Below are 12,561 nucleotides of genomic sequence, written 5' to 3'. Positions count from 1 at the left end.
CCCATTGGCCTAAGCAGCACTCTGCCATGTGCCGTCTGGGGACCCAGGGCATGGGCGTGTTAGGAGTGTGTCTGTGGAGGACATCACTCACTGCCTTGGCTGTGCAATAGTAAAAGGAGAGAGTGGCCGTGCCACTGAGTGGCCACACTGGGCCTGGACTTAACTCTGCGTAAAAGCACCAGTGTTGTCTGGGACCCTCAGGGCCAGTGGGCCCCCAGTGGGCTCTGGGCTGCCTTCGTCAGCACGTCACTGTATCTCCTGGCCCCAGCAGCTCAAGCACAAGGAGGCAGTTCCTGGTTTGCACCGAATGTTTGGCATGTACCCGCATGTGACTCATGTTTCCCAGTGAAATGGCTGTGTGTGGTCCAGAATGCTGACAAGCTGACGGATTACTTGTGTGGCCTGGCCCTTTAACAGGTCACTTGCTAGCTGTACTGTGATGTTACCCGCAAGCAACCTGCGCGCCTCTGTGATGTCGCGAGCTCCACCGTTATCAAGGGGTTCTGCTGGCCACACCGCACTATCCTGTTTACCTGAGGGAGGGCCACGCTGGCACTTAGTATGACTAGAGATGAGAGAAGTCATCAGACTGGCAGGGGCCTGGCTTCGGAATGCTGCCTTTTCCTCCAGGAACAATGGCTCTGGCGATTGGCTCCGAAAGCTATGCTCGTCTGGGGACCCCTTCACTCCCTTAGGCCCAGCCAGTGTGGGCTGGGCACCCTGAACTTGAGGCTACTGCTTAAAGGAACTGCTTCCCAAGTGGTGACCAAGAGCCTTCCTTCAAAAGGCCTCGCACCAACTGATGCGCTGTCAGTGGGGAGACAGCGATCTCCTCTCTATCCCCTTTCCTGTAGAAAATCGTCAATAGCAATCAGTTTGCATCAATTTGGTGGGAAGATGGTGAGATATGCGTAGGTGTCAATGACACTGTTTCAAAAGGAGACTTGGAGAGGGATGGCCCAGTGTTTGCAGCGTACCTGTCAGCTTACCCTGTGGAGTGTGCAAAGTGCTTCAGGACTTACACACATCCATCTGCTTTACCACCTTTTTCACTGATGACCGACCCCTCTGTCCTGAGCAAGGTAATGGGACAAACCTCCCCAGGGGCTGAGCCACTGTGATCGGGGTGGGGGGTGGGTCAGAAGCACATCCCAGGACTGCCTCTTGGGAATAGGATGCCTATTTCCCACTCGGGGAAGGGGGTTGACAACAGAGTGGATGGTGGGACTATTCCCAGAATGCTGCCAAGCATGTTCTTCACTAGCCCCGTGTCTTGGGAAAATTACCCAGCACTATGAGACTCAGGTTCTTGGTCTGTAAAATGGGTTTGATAAACCATTTTTGTAGGACTGTTGGAAAGTAGGGGGTGTATTAAAATACCCAGCAAAATGCGTGGCGTGTATTGAATCTTTAGTGATAGCTAGTTATTGAGCATTATTTTTGCCACGGACCCTACCACTCCTCTTCTTGAAATGTTTTTCCCATGACATATCAGAGAATTGGAAGCTCAACAGGAATCTAAATAGAAAAGTAGCCAAAAAGGCTGCTTAGTCTATTTCCCTCCTAGAGGCTAGATTATTTGATTTGGGTGTGGGGTCTTCTGCAACAAAACAGTACTTGCTTACAATTGGTCAACGGCATACAAGGTAAGCGAAATACATTGTCACTGCAGTGGAGTCAGTTCTGCCTTTCCCTGGCCAGATGGAAGAGTGCCTGTCTAGTGACTCATTACATCAAGGACCAAGACCCTGATAGCACAGAAATCCTTGTTCTCTGCATTCGAATGCACTGGGACAAATGTGCAGGGCATCTTCGCTACCTGTTACAGGTGAGATTTCTCCACGATCCAAAAGGAACTTCTCAGAGCAATTTTCCTTTTCTGACGAAATTCCTCTCACGCCCAAGACACACCTTCTGTCAATGCCAGCAGCAGCCACCACCAGCTTCATCACAATCATCTCTCCCAGAGGGAATCCATTTCCCAAAGCCGCAAACGGCCTGAGCCTTTTACACTTGCGTGCTGTCCCCTGGAGCCCCACCGCCTCTCCCCTTCTTTTACTTGTTCTCTGGGACTAAGGGGACCCCTCACCACCTTCCCCATAGGACTGGGGCTCCCACCCTATCATTCAAGGGTGGGTGTGTCCTGCTGATCCTAGTGTCCCCGCTACTAACACAGGGCCTTCCAGAGGACAGAGGCTCAGCGAACGTCTGTGAGGTAAGTGAACCACTGAGCAGGGCTCTTCTTTATTCTGATGAAATCTCTCCGACTCTCTTGAATGAACCAAGCAATTCTGGGTATACACATATAATGTTTCACAGAATGACACACAAAAAGGGACAAGAAGCAAGAGTTAACAAGCTTTTACTTTTATTTCTCTGTTTCATGACCCATTCGATTGTACTGCTAAGTTCTTTCACATTTCCAAGGAAATCCTGCTCCAATGCCATGGGATCTCGTTCGGGATCACAAACTGGGATGGAAGGGGTGCCAATTTGTGTTACACAATAGCACAACTCTTACTCTCAAACTGCTTAGCACAATGCACGTATGCTCAAAGTTATTCACAAACTTAGATGCTGAACCTTATTAAAACTTGTATTAAAAAAGAACATTTGAGGAATCCCTAAAGGAAAATAGATCAATTTCTATGTCATCACAGGAGCCCAAAAATGTTACACGCATGTTCCCCAACTTCCCTGGCCCTCACTACCTAGAACGCCGAGGGCTCTCTACTCAAACACAGAGTGAACAATAGGCCTCACTTCGTGCCCAGCAGGAGAAGCTACTGGGCGTGGGCCTGAAATGTGCCTGGATGCACGTGTGGCTCAGGCCCTCTGTTCCTGATCAGTCTCAGCCTCTTCAGACTGGGATGGCAAGGAACTGGGATTGTCCTCATTGAAACTGAGCAAAAACTCCAGGACTTTCGCCTTGGTGGTTTCAGCGTGGGCCCTGGGACCCCACAGGAACTCGTAACGAGCAGGCTCAGTGTTGGCCACCTGCCGATACTCCACATACTGTTCCTGCACCCAAACCTTGGTGATGAGCTCCCTGGGCTCCCCATACATGGAATGCTCCACCCCGTCATACACCCCCATGACATTCAGGGCTTCCCACACTTTCTCCTCAGGGACAATGTCGCCCTCCAGGTGGATCACACACAGGAGCATGACCAGGAGGCTGTTCTTGGGCATGCGGCGCCCATCGTGCCCCATCCCGTCATAGGTGAGGCCCAGCGAGTTGACCATGACATAGGAGTGGTCGCTGGCATCCACTTCCTTCACATCAATGCCAAAGACCAGCTGCAGGCACAGCGAAGCTTGTCTGAGGAGCTCGGGGAAGCGGTCCTCGTGCTCTTGGATGATGCTCAGCATTTCCGCCTGTGTGGTCGGCTCCTTTACACGGGACTTCAGGAGCAGGAACTTCACCAGGCTGACCATCTTCAAACGTAGGGCCTCTTTGAGAGAGGATTCGGTGTCTTCTGTGTTCTCCATGGCGCTTGGCCCCTCATCATATTGGCTGACGTAGCCCGCTTCCTCACTTTGGTTCAATGGAGGCGTCTCCATGGCAGCAGAGGAGAGGCAGACACCCAGTGGGCTGTGGGGAGGACTGGGTGCCACAGTAGCAGCCACCTCCTCTTGGCTGTCTGGGAACAGGGCAGAGGGGGGGGGAGCTGAGGAGGAGAGGGACGTGGCTTCCATCTTTTCATCCCTGAATGCCTGCACCTCCAGAAGACCCTGCTTCCCTCTTGGCTCCTGATGGCCTCCCCCCAGCTTGCGGAGCTCATTCATCTGATGGTGAGGCATGTCAGGAGGCAACAAGAGTGTGGGCGATGGGGACCCACACCTGGGGGGGAGGGAGTGTGAGCGGCCTCCACTGAGAAACGCTCTAGGTGGCTCTGACCAAGGCAACTTACAAGGGCTCCTCTTTAGGGGTGCTCTCAGGCCACACAGGGGTCCCTCCTTTGGGGTGTCCTCTCCTCTAAGAACCTGAAGGAGCAGGACAGATGGTACCTCAGGGTGTAGCTGGCACAGCCAGGTTTCTAGGGCTGACAGGATGGTGGGTAAATTTAGGCGCTATGGGGTCACTTTTTCTGGGGTCACGGAGCCACTGGGTACATTTTCAGGGTGGACACCTCACCTTAGCTCCTAGCACTGCCTGGCCTTCCTCTGCTCTGTGACCGGAGGACACAGACCAATCTGGAAATGAGGGGCTAAGTCTAGGTATTTCCAGGGCTGACAGAGCAGGCAGATTTCTGTGGGGACCCCGCTTTGTTCTGGGGATTCGAGTAAGCTCACGTCTCCCACACCATCCTCACCTTGATTCTTGGCAGGATCTGGGACTCCTCCCACTGTAGACAAGATGTGGACCCTGGGATGACCTGACGTCGTCTGTTCAGACCAAGGTCCTCACCTTCCAGAGACCTCAGAGACAAAATGAGAAAGAGCCCCATAAGCTCCACGCCCCCGGCCTGGGTTCCCCCAACAACTTACAGTGGGGCTTGGGCCCCCCTGTTCTGGGGTACACGTGCCCTTATTCTGTCCTCCAGATATGGGCCTTTATTCCTGGCTAGGCTAAGTCACCCTGCTGACCTGATTTCACCCTGAGTGACTGTCCTTAATGAGAACCCCTGATAACAAGTATGTGGGAGAAGGGAGAGCAGGTCATACCCCTGCCTGGGCCCCCGAGGATGAGAACGGGGCTCCCACATGCGGAGTGGCTTCTTTTCTCAGGGAAAACGAAGATGCAGTTCTCTCCAAGGGTTCAGATGCTTCCAACCATGGCAAAATCTCAATTCCACTTTTAATGATCTGAACTCGTCCCTTTTGACCAAGGCCCTCACCTTCCTGAAGGCGCCGAGACAAAAGTGAGGGGATCCACCTATGTAAACCCATGTCAGGGGTCTCAAAGTACTGAAAGCAGCACACAGCGTGTATCATTGGGGTCCCCATTGTCTGGGGTGGTGGTAGCGTTGGTCCTCCCCAACTTCCATGTTACTCCCGGAGGGCCTGGGCCCTTTTCCTTCTGCTGCTGCCCTGAGAGGCATAGTGGAGACTAAGGCCACCATGTCGCTGAGACCCCCACACAGGGAGGAAGTGGGGGAGGAGTCCCCTCCCGACCTCCTGCCAGGCCTCCCCTGGATACCTGCAGGGGTTTCTGGTGAATGTGGGGGGAGCCTCCCTGCCCAGGGTGGAACCCCCTCAGTCCTCCCTCAGGGTCCTCACCTTTAAGTCTGTAGGGCCTTGGACTCCTTTCCTCCCTCTGCTGAACGGAGCTGCACCCCTCAGACAAAGCCCTCATTTCTGTAAGCACTCCACTGTGGACGTTAGGACGCACCGCATCTTGCTCTCATGCCCCAGGAACCCAGCTGTGCCCACAGGCCATGAGCTAGCTGGTCCCTGTTGTTGCCATGGTGGGAGGTACCCTCAGTCCTGCCTCAAGGCCACATTTCCATTACTGGCAAGGCCTGGGCCCTTCCCCTTGTTGCCTGGCATTTGTCCCCTTCAGGTCAATGTCCTCTGCTCCCTTAGCCACTCCTCAGGCAGAAGAGCGGAAACACCCCAAAACCACAGCGCTGCCATGAGGGTTCCCCGTGTGGATGACAGGGTGGGGCACCTTTAATTTGTGCGAAGGGGCTGCATAATCCCACTTCCGGTCCTCCGCTAGTGTCCTGGAAGAGCCAGGCCCCATTCCTCTGCCTCTGTGGAGTCTGACCCCTAAGACCTCTGGTACCAGAGTCCTCCTGTCCTCCCTCAGTGTCCTTACCTGGACTAGTCATGTGCTGACTGGGTTCTCCCCTCTGCTGCCTGAGTTTCCTCCCCTCAGACCTTGTCTTTGATTCCCTAGTTCTCTGAGGAGGTGGGGGTTGGGTGGGGGGATTAGTACTCAGCCACTGAGCCCAGCCCCAGCAACTCAGTGCTGAGAGCACGGCAAACCTAGGTTCTGTTGTGCCCCTCAGTCCCCCCTCAAGGTCATACCTTGAATCTCTGCTGGAAGGGACTAGAGTCTGTACCCTCAGACGAAGGCGGTGAGTCCGGGAGTTTCCTGAGGAGGTGGGGCTTGGGGGAGGGGTGCTCAGTCCCACAGCCCTGCCCAGAGTCCACCAGAGCTAACAGTAGCGCCCTCAGATGGATTCCGCAAAGCCCTCTTTGCTGGAGTGCAAGGAAGCCTCAGTCCTCACAACCCTCGCAGAGAAAGCTGCAGTCCCAGGGTCGATGCTATAGGGGGCGCTGCAGCTTCCACGACCTTGGGGGAGGGTCAGAGAAGAAGCTTCTCTTCCCTGCCTGTCTCTTCCCCAGCACAACTGAGAATTTGGAAACAGTGTGTCTAAACGTTCAGTTTTCCCTGAAGACGCTGAGCGGCGGCAAGGATTTGGGGAGGTCCTGCAGCTTTGCAGTTCTTTAAGTTGGCCTTGTGGAGGGCTGTGGTTTTCACTTTTTCATCCTCTTTCATAGTTAAGTAATACATTTTACACCTCTACCTAGTCTGTGTCCATTTTATGCGTGTATATAAACATAAACGTAGATTAGATCTACTTGCATACCCATATGTATACATAACATGTACAGAAACATGTATATATGCATGCGTGTTTATGGCATATATATTTATACGTGCTACATAACTTATTTCGTGGAAGAATACCTGCTCTTACTGTGCATGGTTCACTGTGATATTCGCTATCCTAATTCTTGTCTATTCTTCATCTTCTATTAAAACAATAATTTTGAAAAGCCGGTCCTCACCCACTAAGGTGGTTTCCCAGGTTGAGCACAGACTCAGTGAAATGCCTCAGTGCTCCCATGTTCCCACTGTCCTGCTATTGTCTGTCCCAGCGTGACCGGCACGTGTGGTCTCAGGGCCTCAGATCTGTGCAATGAAGTTGGGTCAGTTTAAAATCTTCCCTCCTAGCCATCCTGTCATCTGCATCATGCAAACTACTGCCCCTCCCAGCTTCCTCTCCCCCCCCCCACCCCAAACGCAAAGACCAGCTCACCACAGCCTCCAGTCTCCCCCAGGGCTTTCTCATGTTTATTGTTTAGATTTTTTGTTGTTGAACTACCTCCCACCCCCCACCCGGAACAGCTTACATCTATATTTTTCTAGTTTTGATTTAGGGAGCAGAAGACAACCACCCAAGCTTAATTGTCAGGTTGGTAACTGCCAATAGGACACTAAATCTGTCCATAGTTTAAGTTGAATTGACATATTTGCAATATTCTCTTTCCTTGAATGACTGTTAATGGCTCCATTTATTTGGGACTTTTTTTTCTGACCTGAATCTATCAGTAAACTTTTTTACTAGCCTTCATAAAGATCTTGTATATTTTTATTAGGCTTCTTAGTTAATTTTGGATTTTATTGCTGTGGTGAATGGGATCTTTTGTAGTACATGTTCTAATTAGATTTTTTTCTTTTTGTATGGCCAGGTTCTTGATTTGGCTATAGTGGTTTTCATACACTTTTCCTGCAGTCTCTCATGCATTGGAATAACCTTTGTGTCTATTCCTTTACATTTTCTAGATTGATGATCTTATGATCAACAGACACTATTTGTTTCTTTTCAATATTCATGCCTCTTATTCACTTTGACACCCATAGCTCTGGCTTGGTGTTCCTGTACAGTCTTGGGTGGCAGAAGAGACAGCCTACGTCTCTGACTTCTCCCTGCCTGTAATGGGAATGCTTCTAACATTTCACATTCAAGTAGATTGCTGTCAACTTTAGGAAGGGAAACTCCCTTTTACGCTTAGTTCGCTGAAAGGCTTCACTATGAACTCATACTGAATTTCTTTCCGAGGCTTCCTCTGTACCCATTGACATGACCAAATGTTTTCCCTACTCTACCTTGTATGTAGGGAATTACGATTAAGTTCTTTTCCTAACATTAAATCCTATTTTTATTTATTTGACATGGGCTCCTTGTGCATTTAATTCACTATTGTGTTCAACATGCCATTAATATATGTAGGATATTTTCTGCTATGTGAATGAGCTTGTCTAAAGAGTTCTTTTCACGGGAATTCCTCATCTGGATTTTGAATAAAGCAGAGATAGCCTGGGAGGATGAGGGGAACAACTGCCAATCTTTTGGTAGGCTTTGGAGGAGTTGCCATAGATGATGAGTTCTCACTGACCATTTGATAGAAATGGCTTTCAACATTGCCTTTTTCTGGAACATTTCAGGGTGGCTTGAGCTTTGAATACAAGTTCCAAAGGTCTGTAGCTGTACCACTGCTTATTTAGCGATTCACCTGTTGAAGGAAGTCTTGGTTGGCAATTGTGAATAAAAGTGCTCTACATATCCATGTACAGTTTGGGTGCTTTTTGTGCACTCCAAATTCACTTAGATAAGACCAAGGAGTAGGGAGCTGAGTCTAGTGGTAAGTCTATGTTTAACTTTATAAGAAACTGCCAAACTGTCTTCTAAAGTGACTGTAACATTTTTCCTTCCTATCATCAATGAAGAAGAATTCTAGGTCCTCTCCAAAATTTGGTATTTTCAGGTTTGGGTACCTTAGCCATTCTGATACGTTTGTAGTTGAACCTTTTCTTTAGTTCACATTTACGTTTTCATAATGAAAAGTGATGCTGAGCATTTTTTGGATCCTTTTTTGTGATCTGTGTACACTCTTTGGTGAAGTGTCTTTCAATTAGTTACATATATTTTTTAATTTATTGGGGTGAAAATTGTTAGTAAAATTACATAGATTTCAGGTGTACAATTCTGTATCACATCAGTTATAAATCCCATTGTGTGTTCACCACACAGAGTCAGTTCTCCTTCAATGACCATATATTTGATCCCCCTTACCCTCATCTCCCACACCCCTGCCCCTTTACCCTCTGGTAGTTACATATTTTTAATGGGTTGTTTTTCTAACATTAAAAGTTCTTTATTCATTTGGGACATGAGTCGTCCATCAGATACGGGATTTAAAATATTTTCTCCCCATCTGGGGTTTTCCCCCCTTTCTCTTTTCAGTGCCTTTAAAAAAATAAGCTTTGTTATTTGAGGATAGTTTTAGATTTGCACAAAATTTGCAAGAACAACTCAGAAACCTTCAATAGGCCCTATACCCAGCCCCCACCCCAATTATTTTCATCGTATGTTGTATGATATATTTGTCACATCTAACAAACCCATATCAATCCCAAAAGTCTTTTATTGTTACAGGATCCCATCTAGGAATGGGGCTCCCACATGCTGACTGGCTTCTTCTTTTCTCAGGGAACACAAAACTTTCTCCAAGAAAGGGTTCAGAATTGTCTAACCATGGCAAAACCTTGTTTTTCTTTTCATGACCTGAATTCATCCCTTCTGAGCAAGGCACTCAACTTCCTAAGGACCCCGAGACAAAAGTGAGGGGAACCCACCTCCAGAGACCCATGTTGGCAGTTTCCAAGGACTGACAGCAGCATAAAGCGGTTTTCACTGGGACCTCCATTGTCTGGGCTGCTGGTAGCCTCATCTTCCCCAAGCTATGAATAGTAAGGCTATGTTGTCTTCCATAAACTAAATTGTGTTGTACACATAAATATGTATGACATAAACACGCATGCATATATATGTTTCTGTACATGGTATGTATGCATATGGGTATGCAAGCAGATCTAATCTACGTTTATGTTATGTTTATAGAAACCCATAAAATGGACACACAGATTAGGTAGAGGTGTAAAATGTATTACTTAACAATGAATGAGGATGAAAAAGTGAAAACCACGGCCCTCCACAAGGCCAACTTAGAGAACTGCAAAGCTGCAGGACCTCCCCAAATTCTTGCTGCTGCTCAGTGTCTTCAGTGAAAACTAAACCTTTAGAACACATTGTTTCCAATTTTCAGTTGGGCTGGGAAAGAGACACAGGGAAAGGGAGGCTTCTTCTCTGACACCCCCCCAAGGTCATGGGAGGTGTAGCTCCTCTATAATCTGTCCTGGGACTGTAGCCTTCTCTGCAAGGGTTGTGAGGACTGAGGCTTCCCTACACTCCAGCAAAGAGGGCTTTGTGGAATCCATCTGAGGGCGCTACTGTTAGCTCTGGTGGACTCTGGGTAGGGTTGTGGGGCTGAGCACCCCTCCCCCAAGCCCCACCTCCTCAGGAAACTCGGGAATCCAGCCTTGGTCTGAGGGCACAGACTCAAGTCCCTTCCAGCAGAGATTGAAAGTATGGCCCGGAGGGGAGACTGAGGGGCCCCACAGAATCCAGGTTTGCCCTGCTGTCAGCACTGAGTCGCCAGGGTTGTGTTGTGTTGTTGAGTATTTCCACCATCCCCCGCCAGCTTCCCGCACCTCAGACAACTCAGGAGTCAAGGACAAGGCCTGAGGGGATCAACCTCAGTCAGGCAGAGGGAGGGCCCACCTGCCAGAAGTCAAGGGCAGCACCCTAAGGGAGACTGAGTGACCCTGGCCCCCATAACAGAAGCGATTCTGGTGGGCCTTACAGCAGGTATGTGTGGGGGGGAATTTCCTCACGTGGCGTTTCCCGATTTCTGCATCAGGGTCTGAGACACTCTGGGGCTTTGGTGTAAGGAGCAAGGCCTCAGGCAGCAGAGGGGAGGATCCCCGGTCCGTCTGCATCCGAGGCAAGGACACTGAGGGAGGACTGCAGGACTCTGGTACCAGAGGGCTTAGCGGTCAGGCTCTAGGCAGGCAGAGGAACGGACCCCCCCCCCCAAGGCTCTGCCAGGAGGCAAGGGGAGGACCCGAAAGGGAGCCCCTTCGCACAAATTGAAGAGGCCTCACCCCTGTCATCCACACAGGGAAGCCTCACGGCAGGGCTGTGGATTTGGGGTGTTTCTGCTCTTCTGCGTGAGGGGTGGCTCAGCAACCTGAGGGCATTGACCTGACAGGGCCGGATGCCAGGCAACAAGTGGAAGGGCCCAGGCCTTGCCAGTAATGGAAATGTGGCCTTGAGGCAGGCCTGAGGTCACCTCCCACGATGGTAACAACAGGGACCAGCTAGCTCATGGCCTGTGGGCACAGCTGGGTTCCTGGGGCATGGGAGCAAGATGCGGTGCGTCCTAACGTCCACAGTGGAGTGCTTACAGAAATGAGGGCTTTGTCTGAGGGGTGCAGCTCCGTTCAGCAGAGGGAGGAAAGGAGTCCAAGGCCCTACAGACTTAAAGGTGAGGACCCTGAGGGAGGACTGAGGGGGTTCCACCCTGGGCAGGGAGGCTCCCCCCACATTCACCAGAAACCCCTGCAGGTATCCAGGGGAGGCCTGGCAGGAGGTCGGGAGGGGACTCCTCCCCCACTTCCTCCCTGTGTGGGGGTCTCAGCGACATGGTGGCCTTAGTCTCCACTATGCCTCTCAGGGCAGCAGCAGAAGGAAAAGGACCCAGGCCCTCCGGGAGTAACATGGAAGTTGGGAAGGACCGAGTGTACCACCACCCCAGACAATGGGGACCCCACTGAAACACGCTGTGTGCTGCTTTCAGTACTTTGAGACCCCTGACATGGGTTTACATAGGTGGATCCCCTCACTTTTGTCTCGGCGCCTTCAGGAAGGTGAGGGCCTTGGTCAAAAGGGACGAGTTCAGATCATTAAAAGAGGAATTGAGATTTTGCCATGGTTGGAAGCATCTGAACCCTTGGAGAGAACTGCATCTTCGTTTTCCCTGAGAAAAGAAGCCACTCCGCATGTGGGAGCCCCGTTCTCATCCTCGGGGGCCCAGGCAGGGGTATGACCTGCTCTCCCTTCTCCCACATACTTGTTATCAGGGGTTCTCATTAAGGACAGTCACTCAGGGTGAAATCAGGTCAGCAGGGTGACCTAGCCTAGCCAGGAATAAAGGCCCATATCTGGAGGACAGAATATGGACACTCCGTACTCCAAAATGGATGGGCCCAAGCCCCACTGTTAGTTGTTGGGGGAACCCAGGCCGGGGGGGGGGCTTATGGGGCTCTTTCTCATTTTGTCTCTGAGGTCTCTGGAAGGTGAGGACCTTGGTCTGAACGGACGACGTCAGGTCATCCCAGGGGCCACATCTTGTCTACAGTGGGAGGAGTCCCAGATCCTGCCAAGAATCAAGGTGAGGATCCTGTGGGAGGTGTGAACTTACTCGAATCCCCAGAACAAAGAGGGGACCCCACAGAAATCTGCCTGCTCTGTCTGTCAGCCCTGGAAATTCCCAGACGTTCTGTTAGCCTGAGCCCCTCATTTCCAGATTGGTCCATGTCCTCCGGTCACAGAGCAGAGGAAGGCCAGGCAGTGCTAGGAGCTAAGGTGAGGTGTCCACCCTGAGAATTTACCCAGTGGCTCCCTGACCCCAGAAAAAGGGACCCCACAATGCCTAAATTTACCCACCATCCTGTCAGCCCTAGAACCCTGGCTGTGCCAGCTGCACCCTGAGGTACCATCTGTCCTGCTCCTTCAGCTTCTTAGAGGAGAGGACACCCCAAAGGAGGGACCCCTGTGAGGCCTCAGAGCACCCCTAAAGAGGAGCCCTTGTAATTTGCCTTGGTCAGAGCCACCTAGAGCGTTTCTCAGCGGAGGCCGCTCACACTCCCTCCCCCCCAGGTGTGGGTCCCCATCGCCCACACTCTTGTTGCCTCCTGAC

The 12,561-nt window shown here is 50.9% G+C and overlaps 1 protein-coding gene across 1 annotated transcript; it reads right to left on the bottom strand.

The window, feature by feature from the left end:
• Positions 1-2,526: 2,526 nt before the first annotated feature.
• Positions 2,527-3,804, bottom strand: LOC141569734 (melanoma-associated antigen 10-like). The gene has a single exon (XM_074324102.1). It carries the CDS (start codon positions 3,802-3,804, stop codon positions 2,827-2,829), a length of 978 nt encoding a protein of 325 aa, XP_074180203.1. The 3' UTR covers positions 2,527-2,826.
• Between the last annotated feature and the right edge of the window lie 8,757 nt (positions 3,805-12,561).

The sequence above is a fragment of the Rhinolophus sinicus genome, chromosome X, assembly GCF_036562045.2.
Source record: "Rhinolophus sinicus isolate RSC01 chromosome X, ASM3656204v1, whole genome shotgun sequence".
Classification (NCBI taxonomy): domain Eukaryota; kingdom Metazoa; phylum Chordata; class Mammalia; order Chiroptera; family Rhinolophidae; genus Rhinolophus; species Rhinolophus sinicus.
The sequence above is the reverse complement of the archived record's forward strand: the minus strand, read 5'-3'. Positions and strand labels throughout refer to the sequence as shown.